Raw genomic sequence first — 14,015 nt, 5'->3', positions numbered from 1 at the left:
ACCCGGAAAAGGCTCAAGAGCCCTGATTTTTTGCAACAAGATCAAAAAGGACCTGGTGGTGATGAGTTGGCAGCACAGGCCCAGCCACAGGGCAGGGCGAGGGAGGGGGCCCTGGTGCAAGTGGCCACGAGGAACACCTATTCCAGGCACCCTCTCACGGGGTGGCAGCCCTAAGCCACAGTGAGTGGGGTGGGGGCAGCGTTGCCGTGTGCCTGCAGCCCCTACCTTCTTCCAGAGCAGCAGGGCCGTGGCCAGGAGGCTCAGGACAGTCAGGATGCCGACGAAACAAAAAAGCAGGAGCACCTGGGGGCCCTGCGGGGGCTCTCGATACCCTGTGCCTGGGTGGAGGGCAGGGAAGCAGAGATGTTAGTTGCCTGGGAGAGATGCACCCCACCCCCCAACCCTACTTACAACTCTCCCCCACCAGGACCCCCCAGACCCTGCCTCTGCTGAGGTCCTCCTTCCCACACTCGCCTTGGCTATGTTTCTATGTTTGCTGCCTTGATTCTTGTTAAGGGTAAGGACTACATCCTTTGCTTCTTAGGTGCCCCTGCCTCGGTGCCTTGGCTCCACCGAGAGGTGCTTATGGGACCTGGGTGAGTCATTTCGCCTCCTGGGACCTCCTCCTTTCCACACGTGAAGTAGCGATCATACGGGCAGGAGTGGTGAGGGTGAAGGGGGTGGGTTTGTACAAGGCCTAGCAGGTGCTGGCCGGCACCAGGGGTAGGTGAGAGCACAGCCCAGCCCTTTCCCTTGAGCCATCCAGCCTTTCATCCACCCCTTTCTCCTTCCATGCCTCTGTCCACCCCTCTGTCCCCCTGGTTGGCCAAAAATTGCAGAGTGCCAACCACATGCCAGGCACATGAGCGTCTGTTATTTGACTAGCACATCCTACTACCGGGCACCAGCCCTTGCATTCAGGATCTCACTCATCCCAGGAAAAGCCTCTGCCAGGCAGGGTATTGCCATGAAGAGTAGGTGCAAGGTGACATCCTGGCAAGAAGCAGGACTGGGGGCCAAACTCAGGTCCGTGGGACTCTGTAACCCTGGCCCCTACCAGTGGAAATCACAGAGGTGGCTCAGAGAATCATGACTTCAGTGATAGACTGTTCTTAACCTTTTGGAGTCATTACTCTTCTGAGAATGTGATGAAAACTAGGAATCTGTCCCCAGAAAGGTGTACACGAGCCGTGTCTTTGTTCACAGGTCTCTACAAACACACGTGCACATGCCCCATTCTGTGCTCACCCAACTAATAGTGCCAAAGGGACACTGAGAAAAGTGCCTGCCAGAGGTAGCCAGATCCACACCCCAGGCCTCTGCCCTTGCCACACAAAGATGGGCATCTCGGCACACCTGTGTGGCCAGGGGCTCCCCGAGGCTGCTCTGTTCTGTTTTGCCAAAGCTGAACAATGAGGCAAACGTTCCCCACTTCGGCTCCTGTGCCCCAAAGTCTGACGGATGAAACCTCTGGGCCCTTCGCCCTGGGAAGGGCCGCGGAGGAAGCTCACCTCTGACCAGGATGAAGGTGCCGTTGCCTGTCACCATGGAGTCCGGCCAGCGGACGGAGCAGTAGTAGGTGCCAGTGGCAGATGCGTCAGGCAGCTTGGGGGTGATCTGACACTCTTTGGTGTTGGTCTGGTTCTCTCTGCCTGGACCAGGTTTGCAGCTGGTCTTCTCCTCAGACCTCTTCTGGCCCTGCAGGTCCACATGAAAGTAGCTGACTGTGAAGTCCTTGAACTTGGGGGTGTATGGGTAGGTAATCCTGCAGCTGAAGGAAACGGCCTTGTTGGCCAGAGAGACCACAATGGGGAGGCCGGTGTGGGTCACTGACTGCCCTCCTGCAGGGGAAGGAAAAGGAGAGAGTGGTAGCTTCAATCCCCTGCTTCCCCTTGAGGACCGTGGCTCACACACGTCCCACGCCCTCAGTGTGTGCAGGTGGTGTCCAGGTGCTTTACACGTTATGACTCTATACTTCCCAACACACCCAAGGCACAAGTGTGTAAGGGCTCCATTTTACAGAGAAGAAGAGTCTGGGGTCAGGGAGGTCAAGCCGCTAGCTTTCAGTTTCTCTGCAGGTATGGAACGGAGTTGCCACCATCCCCCCCCCACAACCCGGGCTGGAAGACCCCAGACCCCACGCTTCCAACCACTCTCTCTCCCAAAGGTCAAGAAGCCACGTTGGATAAAAGCACAGGTCTGAGACAACCCGAAGCTGGTGAAGGATGAGAAGTAAAGAGGAAAGAGGCAGGAAACAAAACAACGAAACGCTTCCTGGCAGGAAGAAGCGCTTCCTGGCATAGACAAACACACAGAAGGAGGCAGGTCTGCCCAGGGCCCCCCCAGCCTGAGGGGGAGGCATGCCAGGCATCAATCAGGAGAGACAAACCTCTCCCTGAATCTGAGCTTGGAGAAGAATTTGTCAAGTTTTTATGGACTATAACAAGCAACGCCCCAGAAGCAGTTTTCCAACAACGCAGAGGTGTTCCATATGCAGCCTTTTGGCCGTGAGCATGACGAAGGCAGTTCTCTGGGAGCTGTCTTCTCCCCCACCCCCATGTACCACCCCCCTCTCATCAGAGGCACCTAGGAAAACAGTTTGAAAGCCCCCAAAGCAGCAGCCTGCCTGGCTGGGCGTCCCGCCCTCCTGCAGGCTCTGAGGCGCTGGTCAGATCCTGTGCCGGGTCAGCAGCTGCCACCTCCCCCCCCACGGACTTCAGCTGCACAAGCCACCCCCCAGCTTCAACATGCCCTGTCCCCCAGCACCTTCCTTCTCCTGCAGCTGAACAACAGACAGCTCTAAACTGAGGTCGGCATCGAGCAGCCAAGAACATGCTGGCCAGGTTGTTAATCGGGAGAAGATCATGCGTTGCAGCCACTCGGAGGGAGAGGCCGGATTTATCTGGGTGGGGAAGTGAGGCGTGGGCCTCCCACCTGCGGTCGGTGTGCGTCTGGCGAGAGGCCAGGCCGGTTTGTTTGGTTTCTTCTTGCGTCTTTTCAGCTCAGCCCTGGGCCGGATCCTCAAGGGAGGTGAGGCCAGGCCCTCTGGGAGACTCGGCGACAGGGGCGGAGACGGCCCTCCACACCCGCTAATCCCTCCAAGCTCGGGCCAAACTGATATTTTGAGCTTCCTGGGGAGCAACTAAAGAGACACCCCCTCTGCCGAAGAACTCAAACCAGTTCCAGGGAATCGACTGGCGTGTCTGGATGTCACAGTGGGTTGACTTTGTCATATGTGATGCTCATGCATGGAGACGCCACTGAGCCAGCCCCGGGGGCTCCCCTCTGGTGAGCGGTGGGGAGAGGACTTCACACCGCACTTTAGATCCCTGGGCTGGTAGTGGTTGTTGTTTAGCTATAATGATATATTCGTTTTGTCGTAAAACAAGGAGCCTTGATTCAGGGCTGAGGTTTGAGGTGTGGCAGGGGCAGGGTAGGGGTGCAGAGCCGGCGGGAGGGGTGGTGTGCACGATCCCCCAGGTCCCAGGTGGGCCGAGAAGGACAGAAGGCGAGATGAGCAGTGCTCGCCAGCCCATGCTGTGTCCTTCCTGCACACACAGGCCACCGCCCCGCTCTGCAGCCACCTCTGCTGTCCCCTCTGCCTGGGACTGCCACCTCCTCACCTGGCCAACTCCTAGTTAGTCCCCCAAACTCAGCTCAGGAACCGCTTCCCAACTCTTACGTACCTCCTCTCATTTGGTTCTCATGGTGACCCTGCGAGGCAGCCAGTCAAGCGCCAGCAACAGGCTGGTGTTTCCTCGTGAGGGTCGGGAGGTTGGAACCCAACCAAAACCACCGGGAAAGTGGCTACGCCGAGGCCTCTCCCCCTCCCCCAGGGCCTCCTGTCCTCCTCTCCCGTATCTAAGAGGCCACTCCAGGCCCGGGGAGGCTGGACATGCTGTCAGCACGGCGAGGCCACCTTCCTGTTTGTCCTGGCAGGAAGACATTCATCCAACTGTCTTAAAAAATTATCCCCATTTGAGGTATCTTTCTAGAAAATGAAGGAATCTGCTAGGGCAATTAAGCCAATATTTTACATTTCTGGGGAAATCTATAAAAATAGATGACCATTGTTCTGTATTCTTCTGGGATTTGTTATTTTAAGGTCAGAGGGACAGGATTGTGGAAGTGTATGGTCTTGGCTCAGGTCTGCCACAGAGAGAACCTCAGACCTCAGGTGAAACTGCTGTCTCCAAAAAGTGAAGGGATGAGGCCATCTCTGTGGACCAGTAAGGACAGCCAATCAGGAGACAGCAGGCCAAAAACAAGGAGGAGGACGGGAGGCCTGCTCTTGCAGCAAAGGCGATTGGGTTCTGACCTGAGGATGTAGCTAACTACTTCCAGTGGCCCTTCTTTTTACTGGGTGTCAGCACCCCAGAGCCTGGACCATGGCAGCCCAGCTCCTACCTCCTCTCCTGGACCTGTGCCTCCAAGAAGCCCCTCTGGGGTCCAGGCTGCTCCAATTGGCTGCCACCTAGAAGCATCCCTCAGTTAAGGCTCCGTGCTACAGACAGGTTCAGAGTAATTTCTGAGTCCACAGATGCTTTTCAGCTACCAGTTGTTTGCAGCTCCAGCAAACATTTAAGAGTATCAGTTAGATCACAGGCCCTGTTTGAGGTCCAGAGGGGCTCCCTGCCCTGGCAATGTCCCCAGTCTAACAGGGACGGGAGGGAGCCTGGAGTGGGAAGGCTGGTGGGGAGGGAACCACTAACTGTGACTAGGGAGGAGACGAAGGAGTGGTGATGCCCTGGAGGTCTGGAAGCAGGAACACACATGTACAGTGAGGCCAGAACTGGCCCAAGGAAAGAGGGGAAAGAAAACGTATAGAAAACGTATTCTGGCTCGGTGTGACACAGACCCTATGTCAACTAAACACCGTGACAGGACTTCCCTGGTGGCGCAGGGGTTAAGAATCCTCCTGCCAAAAAAAAAAAAAAAAAAAGAATCCTGCCAATGTAGGAGACACGGGTTTGAGCCCTGGTCCAGGAAGATCCCACATGCCGCCCGCGTGCCACAACTACTGAGACCTGCGCTCCTAGAGCCTGTGCTCCGCAACAAGAGAAGTCACCACAATGAGAAGCCTGGACACCGCAACGAAGAGGAGCCCCCCACTCACCGCAACTAGAGAAAGCCCGCGCGCATCAACGAAGACCCAACGCAGCAATAAGTAAATAAGTAAATAAATAAATAAAATAAAAATAAACACCGTGACAATCCTATGAGGCAACGACTGCAACCCCATTTTGCAGAAGAAAAGAAAACAGAAGGTCTTAGAGGTCCAAAGCCACAGAGTTCCTAAATGGTAGAGTTGGGATTTGAACCCAAGTTTGTCTGACTGTGCTTAAGGAAGAAAAGCCAGCACTCAGGCCAGGCAGCGGAGTCAGACCCAGCCAAGTGTGACCGGTGCCGGACTGTGAGCGTTCGTGGTGGCACCAAGCACAGGAGACATCAGATGCTAAAGAGACGGGTTTGTCAGACCCCTGGTAGGAGGCATACTTTTTCACAGTTGGAGGCTGACAGGTGGCTGCACGGCTGCAAGATCCCATGGAAACCACGGACCAGACAGTGTGGGTGAAGAGGGGCTTGGACAGAGCTGCTGGGGCACCCAACCTGCCCTGCGGGGGCCTGCTCCTCACCCTAGATGCAGAGGGGCTTCCTCGGGACGCTCACAGAGCTTAAGGTGTGCCCCCTGAGTGCCACAGGGATGGCACACTGGCTGGCATCTGTCTCAAGCCCTGTATCAGCTGCATCACGCTTTGGCCCTAGTTCAGCAAAGGGAGTGTGTCTCCCAGGGGACAAGGTGGGCCAGGGCCGAGTGAGCCAGCCTGGGGATTCTCTTAGATTCATGGGCTGCCAAGAGGGGCAAACGGCCCAGGGAGGAGGACTGGGGAGGACCTTGGATTCCTGAGGCTGTAGCAGGAGGGAAAACCACAGGAGCCCGGTTGGGGGCCCCTGAGTGGCCACGAAAGTGCCCAAGAGGGTCCACTCCACACCCTGCAAGCACCCAGAGACAGGCCCCGTGTCCGCCACACCTGATGGGCAGGGCTTCTCGCCCCTTCCCGCTCCACCCGGTTGACACGTGGGGACGCTCGAAGAGGGGATCTGAGCAGAGAAAGAGGGAAGAGGGCCTTCACCCCTTACTCTCACCCCATGGCCCCAGGAATGAGTTCAGTGTCAATCAGTTCTGAATCTTGGCTGTGACTCGGGTTTGGAGACTTGAAGAACTCATTTGCGACGGTAAGTGACCGCAGGGCTCTGCCGTGCTCAGAATGGCTGGAGCAGCTCCAGGAATCTCCGCACACCAAGAGATCTGGGCTGCAGGAGCATCAGAAAGTTGCTTCTGGATAATTCTGTGCATCCCGGTGCAGCCTAGGCCCGGACAAGCACCGGGAGGAAAGCACTTTAAGGAGCCTGGCGTGTTTTCTGCAGGAGGGACGGATTGGTGGCAGGAGGGACGGATTGGTGGCAGGAGGGAGAAGGGGCTGGAGGTGGCTGCTCTTCCCGATGCAGGTCTGAAAGGAAAAGAGGGGGCGGGAGGCGCAGGGAGAATTTGAAGGTCGAGTCCAGGGGGAGCTTTTCTGGATGGGAGAACTGTGAGCCTGTGTCAATGTGGATGGTACGGGACCCGGGACGGGGTGCAGCCCTGTTGGGTGAGGTCCATGGCGAGTGGGAGTGGGAGGAGGCTGGGAGCAGGGCAGCCAGAGAAGGATTGGGAAAGAGTTGCAGCAGGGCGTCTGGGAGGGCTCCACTCCCCAGGGCCACCACCCCAGCCCCACACAACTGCAAGCACCCAGAAGCTTGCACTGGGCAGCACGGCTACCCCCCAAGCCCTGCCCACTCCTACTTTGCAGGAGATGGTGTTTTCAGAGATGGTACATCCTCCATCCCTCACTTATTGGCAGCTCCAGGGACTGCTAGGAAGCCTGCGGCCTGAACAGAAATGGCGGGGGGAGGGGTGGGGGGCGGGGGGAGGGGTGGGGGTGGGGGAGGGGTGCCTAGGAGAAGACCAGTTTCCGGAGGTAGCAGGCCTGGGTTTGGATCCTGACTCTGCCATTAAAAACTATGCAACCTGGGCTTCCCTGGTGGCGCAGTGGTTAAGAATCCACCTGCCAATGCAGGGGACACAGGTTCAAGCCCTGGTCCGGGAAGATCCCACATGCCGCAGAGCAACTAAGCCCGTGCACCGCAACTACTGAGCCTGCGCTCTAGAGACCGTGAGCCACAACTACTGAAGCCCACGCGCCTAGAGCCCCTGCTCTGCAACAAGAGAAGCCATCGCAATGAGAAGCCCGCGCACCACAACGAAGAGTAGCCCCCGCTCGCAGCAACTAGAGAAAGCCCGTGCGCAGCAACGAAGACCCAATGCAGCAAAAAAGCAAATAAAATAAAATTAATTAATTAAAAAAAAAAAAAAAAAACTGTGCAACCTTAGGCAAGTGACTTTACTTCTCTGAACCTCGGTATCTTCCCTGCAACAAGGGGAGAAAAACAATGCCAAACTTGCAGGGTTGTCATGAGATAAAATGGGTCCAAGAACACAGCATGCCTGCCACAGGGTCAGGCTGCCTTTCCCCAGTGACAAGGAGGCAGGGAAGCCAGACCAGTCCTAAGTCCTCACTGTGAACGTGGAAAGGCAAATGCCAGCCTGACTCTTCTGCCCGTGTAAGTGAGAAGCCCACAGCACAGGGCACTGCAGCACACGGTGGCGTCCGGGCATGACAGGACCCCCGAGGACTCCCTGCCTCCTGCCCCAAGCCTGTCTAACACCTCAGGCCCTGTGCTGCGCCGGATACCAGGGGGTAGGCGACACCGTGGGGCGTGGACCCTGGGCCTGGCCCTCGAGGCTCGCCTGCCTGGCTGAGCAGTGCGTGTGCAGGGGGCTCTGAGCCGGGAGAGCCCTCCCCCCCAGCACCCTCCTGCTGCTCCTCCCCCATCCTGCCTGCTTGTCTGCCGCCCCTGTTGGGAAAGACTTTATCTACCACCCGCTGGCGCCTGATTCCTCCCTTTTCCGGTTCTTCTTTTGAATCTGTGGGCGCTTGAACTGTGGGTTTGAGAGCTGGTTGGCAGTCAGTGCCTCACTCCCCACTCTAGCCCAAGGACTCCATGCTGCGTCTCTGGGGGAGGGATCTGTAATCAAGGAGCTTGACTGGGCGTGGGAAGGGTGCCCACGCCATCAGACCTTTCCATGCCCAGCACAGTAGCCTCCTCTTCCACCTTGACAGCTCCAGCATCCATCCTTCTCTTCTCCCCAGCCAGGCTTGCCGGGCATTGCCCTCGAGGGATCCACCAGCCATCCTGCTCCTGCCCTGCCTGGCCGTGCCTGGACGCCCCACCAGAGGAGGCCCAGGAAGGAGTCTGAAATCAATTTACGGGGTCAAGACACGCAATTAAAAAAAAATAGAACATGGAGCATCTCGTTGGTAGTAAGGACGCTGTTTGTGACCTTCTGGTTTGTTATATTCCTACAACTGGATTCAGACAGGGTCACGCTGTAACGTGCATCCCTTAACTTTGGGCCGCTGTTAAACAAAATTTTTTTAAGTCCTTGTCCTGGCGGATCCAGTTCATTCCCTCAGGCCCTGTGCAGCCCCACTCAGCTGCCCTCGGTCCTCACTCACTCGCTCCCCGACAGACGCCAAGTCTACCAGGCTCTTGAGCCTTTGCCCACACTATTCCAGCTGCTCAGAATGCCCTTCTGTTCCCCTCCTCTCCCCAGGCTGTGGAGTCACCCTCTCAGTCTGCAGGACTCGCTCACCTCCTCCCTGAGCCACTCCTGGGTGCACGGCCCTGCCCGTAGAGCACATACCCTCAGCCTTTGCTGTCAAGCCTCCGATGATAAGGACTAACCTCCACTGGGCGTGTTCCCTTTTGCAGATGAGAAAACTGAGGCTCAGAGAAGGGAGAAGTTTTGCCCAATCGGCACAGTAGTTAGTAGTGGAGGAAATTGGATTTTAAGCTGTGTCTCTTTGAGCAGATAACCCCGTACTCTTATCCACTACTCTGGGCTACAATGTTAAAGTCTCAAAGCAAGCAAAAGAAAAAACTTTTCAAATGAAAGAACTGCCCTCTTTTAAAGGGAGACAAAAATTCAGAGGCCTTTCCCCTAAATTTGGGTCATCTAATAGGGAAACACATCTGACAGCCCGAAGGGGGTCTGAGGATGGTGACTAACCCTGCAGCATTAGGGGGACCGATACTGTTGCCCAGCTCACGAGAGCCTGTGGCTCCCAGAGCAGAAGCCAGTGGCCCCATGAGGCCTGTACAGACTGGTGCTGTGGCAGGGCCAGCCAGAGTCCCTCCCTCACCACAGCACTCACATCCTCTCGCCCCTAGAATCTGGCACTCTCCCCCCTCACGCCCCTCCCTCCCCAGTCTCTCCAGCTGTCCTGGGCCACTCACTGCTCCTCTCACCAACCAACCCCAGAGCCAGGCCCTGGCCTCAGCTTCCCCCTCTGCCTGGAACTCAATCCCTTCTAGGGCACCGAGCCAAGGGTATGAGAGCCCAGAGGTGGTGATCAAAGGTATCCATTCCAACTTAGGTCGATTTTAAAATGAAAACGCTTTGTCCAGCTACAGAAGAAAGCAGTTCCCACGGTCTTTATTTTAGGCATGGAGTTTTGCCCTCCAATTTAATTCTGGCATCTCTCAGAGCCATGCCTTTTTGTCAAGGCCCTTCTGATGGGCTGCTAGGGAGACACAGATGCGGGGCTGCTGGTTTTATCACAGAGCTCTGGCCATTTGCCTGAGCATGAATCCCAGGATGCCACAGAAAAACAGGTGAGTCCTTCAGGACACATGCATCAAACATGACGGTGCGTGGCCAAGCAGCTGATCAGGGAGAAGCACAGAGCAGGCGTTGGAAGGCAATCTTTGAACAGAGCGTGTGTATCCTGGAGCTCTTAGCGCTGATGCCCTCGGAACACTGCCATCAGACTGGCTGTCACATCTTTCAACACCTCCGAATGACAAAGATGCTCACGGATGTGGCTTGCCTGGGGGTGGGGGGGAAGGGCATTTCCACGCCTGCCTGCATGCGGTTCTCACGCCTCCAGACTCTGGACCCTGGGTGCACAGCGGCCACACGGAGACACAAACCGAGGGCAGAATGTCAAATGTTTAGTCCCAGAAATGTACAAGCTTCACCGGTGTTAACTGGTATTTTTATAGCAGTCACCTCCCTTTTGGCCTGTTTTGAAAGGCAAGTCGCTCAAACTTCGGAGCTCGTTTGAGGGTGTGGCCTGGGGACTCTGTTTCTCCCTTTACAACCGGCTTTACCCTTAAAGTAGGGGGTCAGGATGGGGTGGAGGTATGATAGAGCCAACGGGTGGAGTGAGGTTCTGCTCCTTGTCTCTGAAAGGGGAGAAATGGAGCAAGGGGGATAGACCCCACCAGGACGCCTCCTTCAGCAAGGAATGTGTGTCTCCCCCAAATTCCCACTGCCACTGGGAAGGGACCTGCCTGACGAAGCTGAAAGTGGTGAGATAAAGGGGAGTCTCAGGGGTGGCAGAAGCCCAGTGGAGGAGACCCAGCCCAGACAGAAGGGGCAGGGGCTTCCTGGAGAGGCGACCCTTGGAGCTGGCACTTTGTTTTTTAAATTATAACTCTTTAGGGCACACACACCCCTCCCCCCCGCATTATAAAAGCGCAACGTGCTCACTGTATAAATTCTAGAAACCACAGCGAAGGATCAAGAAGGACGTCAAGCTTGTGTGCAGTTCTCCCCCCCCCCCCCGCCGTGACATCACAGCTGTGAGCATTTTGATCTTTCTTTCCCATCTCTTTACCGAGCTGAGCTTTGAAGGAAGAGTCATTGGAGGCAGCCAGGTTTAGACGGGAGGGTCGACGCGAGGGGGTTTAAGCACAGGAAAGCTCCTTAGGTGAAGCCTCTACAAGGCTTCAAACAGGCCAAGGAGTTGGGGGACTCCAGAGCCGTGGTGGAGTTGAAAGAAAGGGTGTGAGTGGGGGCCAGGGGGAGGTGGGGGGTTGAATGTTGTCCTGGAAACCTGGGGAGCCTCTGTGGGCCTCAAAATTGGGACGTGACATGATCACACTTGATGTTAGGGAAATGACAAGAGAAATACTAGAGAGCTCCAAACAGCCTTCCTCAGCCGCCTAAAACCCTCGCGTTAGTGACTCGTTCTGTGGGATTCGGCGTCCCCCACCTCCAGCCTCCTTTTAAAATATAAATGCTTCTGGCTGACAACACACTAACTCCTTCCTGCGGATGCCTCCGCCAGATCACACCTGTATCCTGACTTCTCTTAAATCTCCCCCTCCCCAAAGATCCTATACCCTCCGGGCACAAAAGCACTCAACTGCCCTCCATCTTCCTCTCCCACCCCTTCCACATCCTCCAGTCTGCCAGCCTGGTCCTTCCCTCTTGTCCCACCCCCTCCCCTTCCAACATCTGATGCTTTCCACCCAGGAGGTCAGCAAAGACCCTGGCGGCTAAGCTGTGGCTCCTGTTCTTTCTGGCCTTGACCCTGGCCCCATAGACCCCTTCCTCTCCAGCCTTCCCCTTCTCTCTTTCTTACACAGCCACCTCCTAAGGTTGGGTACTTGTTGCTTGGCTGTCTGTACCCTCACCTGCCCCAGGTAAGCTCAGTCATGCGCCACACCTCTGAGCTCCTGCACATTCAGAACCACAGGTGAACACCCTAGGGAGCAAGGCTGGTTTGTCAGGGACTGGGAGAGTCGACCAGAAAGGGCACCACAGAGAAAGTAAGAAAGTACCAGAGTTTGACCTTGACCAACAGGTTGGAGTCACCAGGTGGGCAAGTGAGAGGACACCTTCCAGACCAAGGGAACAGCAGGAGCAAAAGCTCAGGGGCAGACAGTCATCAGCATGGCTCAAAGTGGGGTGTGGGGAAGGGGGGCAGGAACCTGGGAGGAAAGGGTAGCCCAGGGTCGGGGGGGGGAGGGTTCTATCGAAATTCTCTGCAGCAAGAACCAGCTGATGGCAATGAGGCTGTCTGCAGCTGTGCTCCATGGACCCAGGGGTGATCATCCTTATATATACACACTCTCTCCTGGGCCCCTAGCTCCTTAGGACAGGTCTGAGAAGGGGAGGTTCTGATTTAAAGGGTATGCATGTTTTAAATTTTGGTATGTGTTGCCAAGTATGAACTTGCCTTTGGAAACGTACCCTTGGACCCTATGACCAACGCTGTAGCAAGTGCCTCCCCTGACTGTCTGAGGATGGGCTGCCTGATGGGAGGAGGCCAAACCTGCACTTGAGCTTGGGTTGCACCCACTTGGTGCCTCCTTCCGGCCCCCACCCCTACCCCACAACCTGCCCATGAGCAGCAAGCAGGGACCAGGCCTAGAGCCTCAAGAGGGCCCCAGCTCTGGCCCTACCCCGTCTCCACCACAGCCCATGCAGTCTTGGGGTGGCTGTGTGTGTTGATGGGGGAGCAGATACTCACCAGGCCCACCCCCTCCTCCAGGCAGCCTGTCCCCACGATGGAGACCCACGAACCTTCCCTGAGGGGTCCCAGGTGCCATCGGTGGTCCTGGATGTGCCCTCCTCTTGCCACTGGCAAGAGGCCTGCATAGGAGGGTACTGAGTGCCATGACAGGGAAATAGGAGCTCAGAGTGGTCAGGTGACTTGGCCAAAGTCTTCCAGGACTCAAACCCAGGTAGGTCACACTGTCCTTGCCAGGAAGCCAGGTGCTGCACCTGCCAATATCACATCTACTCCCTCTCCCTCCACCTCTTCAGGCTCATTTCAATCGCCCCCTTCACTTCCTCTGGCTTTGGCCCCCACCCCAGTGCCTGACACCCGTACTCCCACTACCGTGAGGCCCCACCTAGATCCTTAACAAGCAAGCAGTCAGGTGTAGGGTCAAATCCTGTTTCCCGGCTTATGTTTACCCAGCACCCCGACATCCACTCCCTCATTCACGAATCAGGAGGGTTTTGTCACTCCTCTCCTGGTGGCATCACACCTCCACCCTGCTCAGAACTCCAGGGGTTGTCTGGCTGCGAGTTGAATTCATCCTGTTACTGTTAGTATTTCCTGGGCATCCTCTGGGTGCCAGGCGCCATGCTGGGAGTCAAGGATTCGAAGCCAAGTAAGTCCACACGTGTTCTGCCCCCTGGAGGCACCGAATACACGTGTGCCTGGAGACCACACATGAGCATTCACAGCCACAGACAGGAACACCTGGGACGTCAATCATAACTAAATAGATCGCAGTATATTCATTCAATGGGACGCTCCACAGCAGGGGTTGACAAACATGTTCTGTAAAGGGCCAAGTACTAAATACTTTACACTTTGCGAGCCACATGGTCTCTATCACAGCTACTCAACTCTGCTGCTGTGGGGCAAAAGCAGCCATAGATGAGCCGTGAATGGCTACGCATGACTCTGTTCCAATAAAACTTTACTTATGGACATGGAAAAGGGGATACCGTCATCACTCGGTATCCACGGGGGATTGGTTCCAGGACCCATCATGGATACTAAAATCCACAGATGCTCAAGAGAGGGGGTATCTTGTGCAGGTTGAGGGGTACAGGGGCTTTGGGACACTAGAATGTTCTCTTTCTTGAGCTGGGTGGTAGACACACAGGACTATTTATTTAATATGTATTGTACTTTTCTGTGTCTGTATTATTTTTCATAATATAATGGCATAGGATTCATAAAATGGCATAGACCGTCAACTGGATATATCTTAAAAAACATAATGTTGAGGGACTTCACTGGTGGTCCAGTGGCTAAGGCTCCACACTCCCAATGCAGCAGGCCCAGGTTCGATCCCTGGTCAGGGAACTAGATCCTGCATACATGCCACAACTAGGAAGTCCGCATGCCACAACTAAAGATCCCACACGCCGCAATGAAGATCCACGTGTCGCAACTAAGACCTGGAGCAGCCAAATTAATTAATTATTTAACATAAATAAATAAAATTATTTTAAAAAACAAAACAAAAAAACATAATGTTGAGTGAAAGATGCAGGTCACAAAGAACACCCACAGTATCATTCTGATTATACAAAGTTC

At 55.5% G+C, this 14,015-nt stretch overlaps 1 protein-coding gene across 1 annotated transcript in view; it reads right to left on the bottom strand.

Moving 5' to 3' along the window:
* The window catches only part of NFAM1 (NFAT activating protein with ITAM motif 1), a 33,538-nt gene that overhangs the window by 15,791 nt on the left and 3,732 nt on the right, over nucleotides 1-14,015 (bottom strand). Inside the window, exons 2-3 of the mRNA XM_061206621.1 lie at nucleotides 1,512-1,841; nucleotides 226-338 (exon numbers count right to left, since the gene is read on the bottom strand). Of these exons, the coding sequence (XP_061062604.1) occupies nucleotides 226-338; nucleotides 1,512-1,841 (443 nt within the window). The remainder of the gene's footprint in view (nucleotides 1-225; nucleotides 339-1,511; nucleotides 1,842-14,015) is intronic.

This window comes from Eubalaena glacialis, chromosome 11 (assembly GCF_028564815.1).
Source record: "Eubalaena glacialis isolate mEubGla1 chromosome 11, mEubGla1.1.hap2.+ XY, whole genome shotgun sequence".
Taxonomy (NCBI): domain Eukaryota; kingdom Metazoa; phylum Chordata; class Mammalia; order Artiodactyla; family Balaenidae; genus Eubalaena; species Eubalaena glacialis.
The sequence above is the reverse complement of the archived record's forward strand: the minus strand, read 5'-3'. Positions and strand labels throughout refer to the sequence as shown.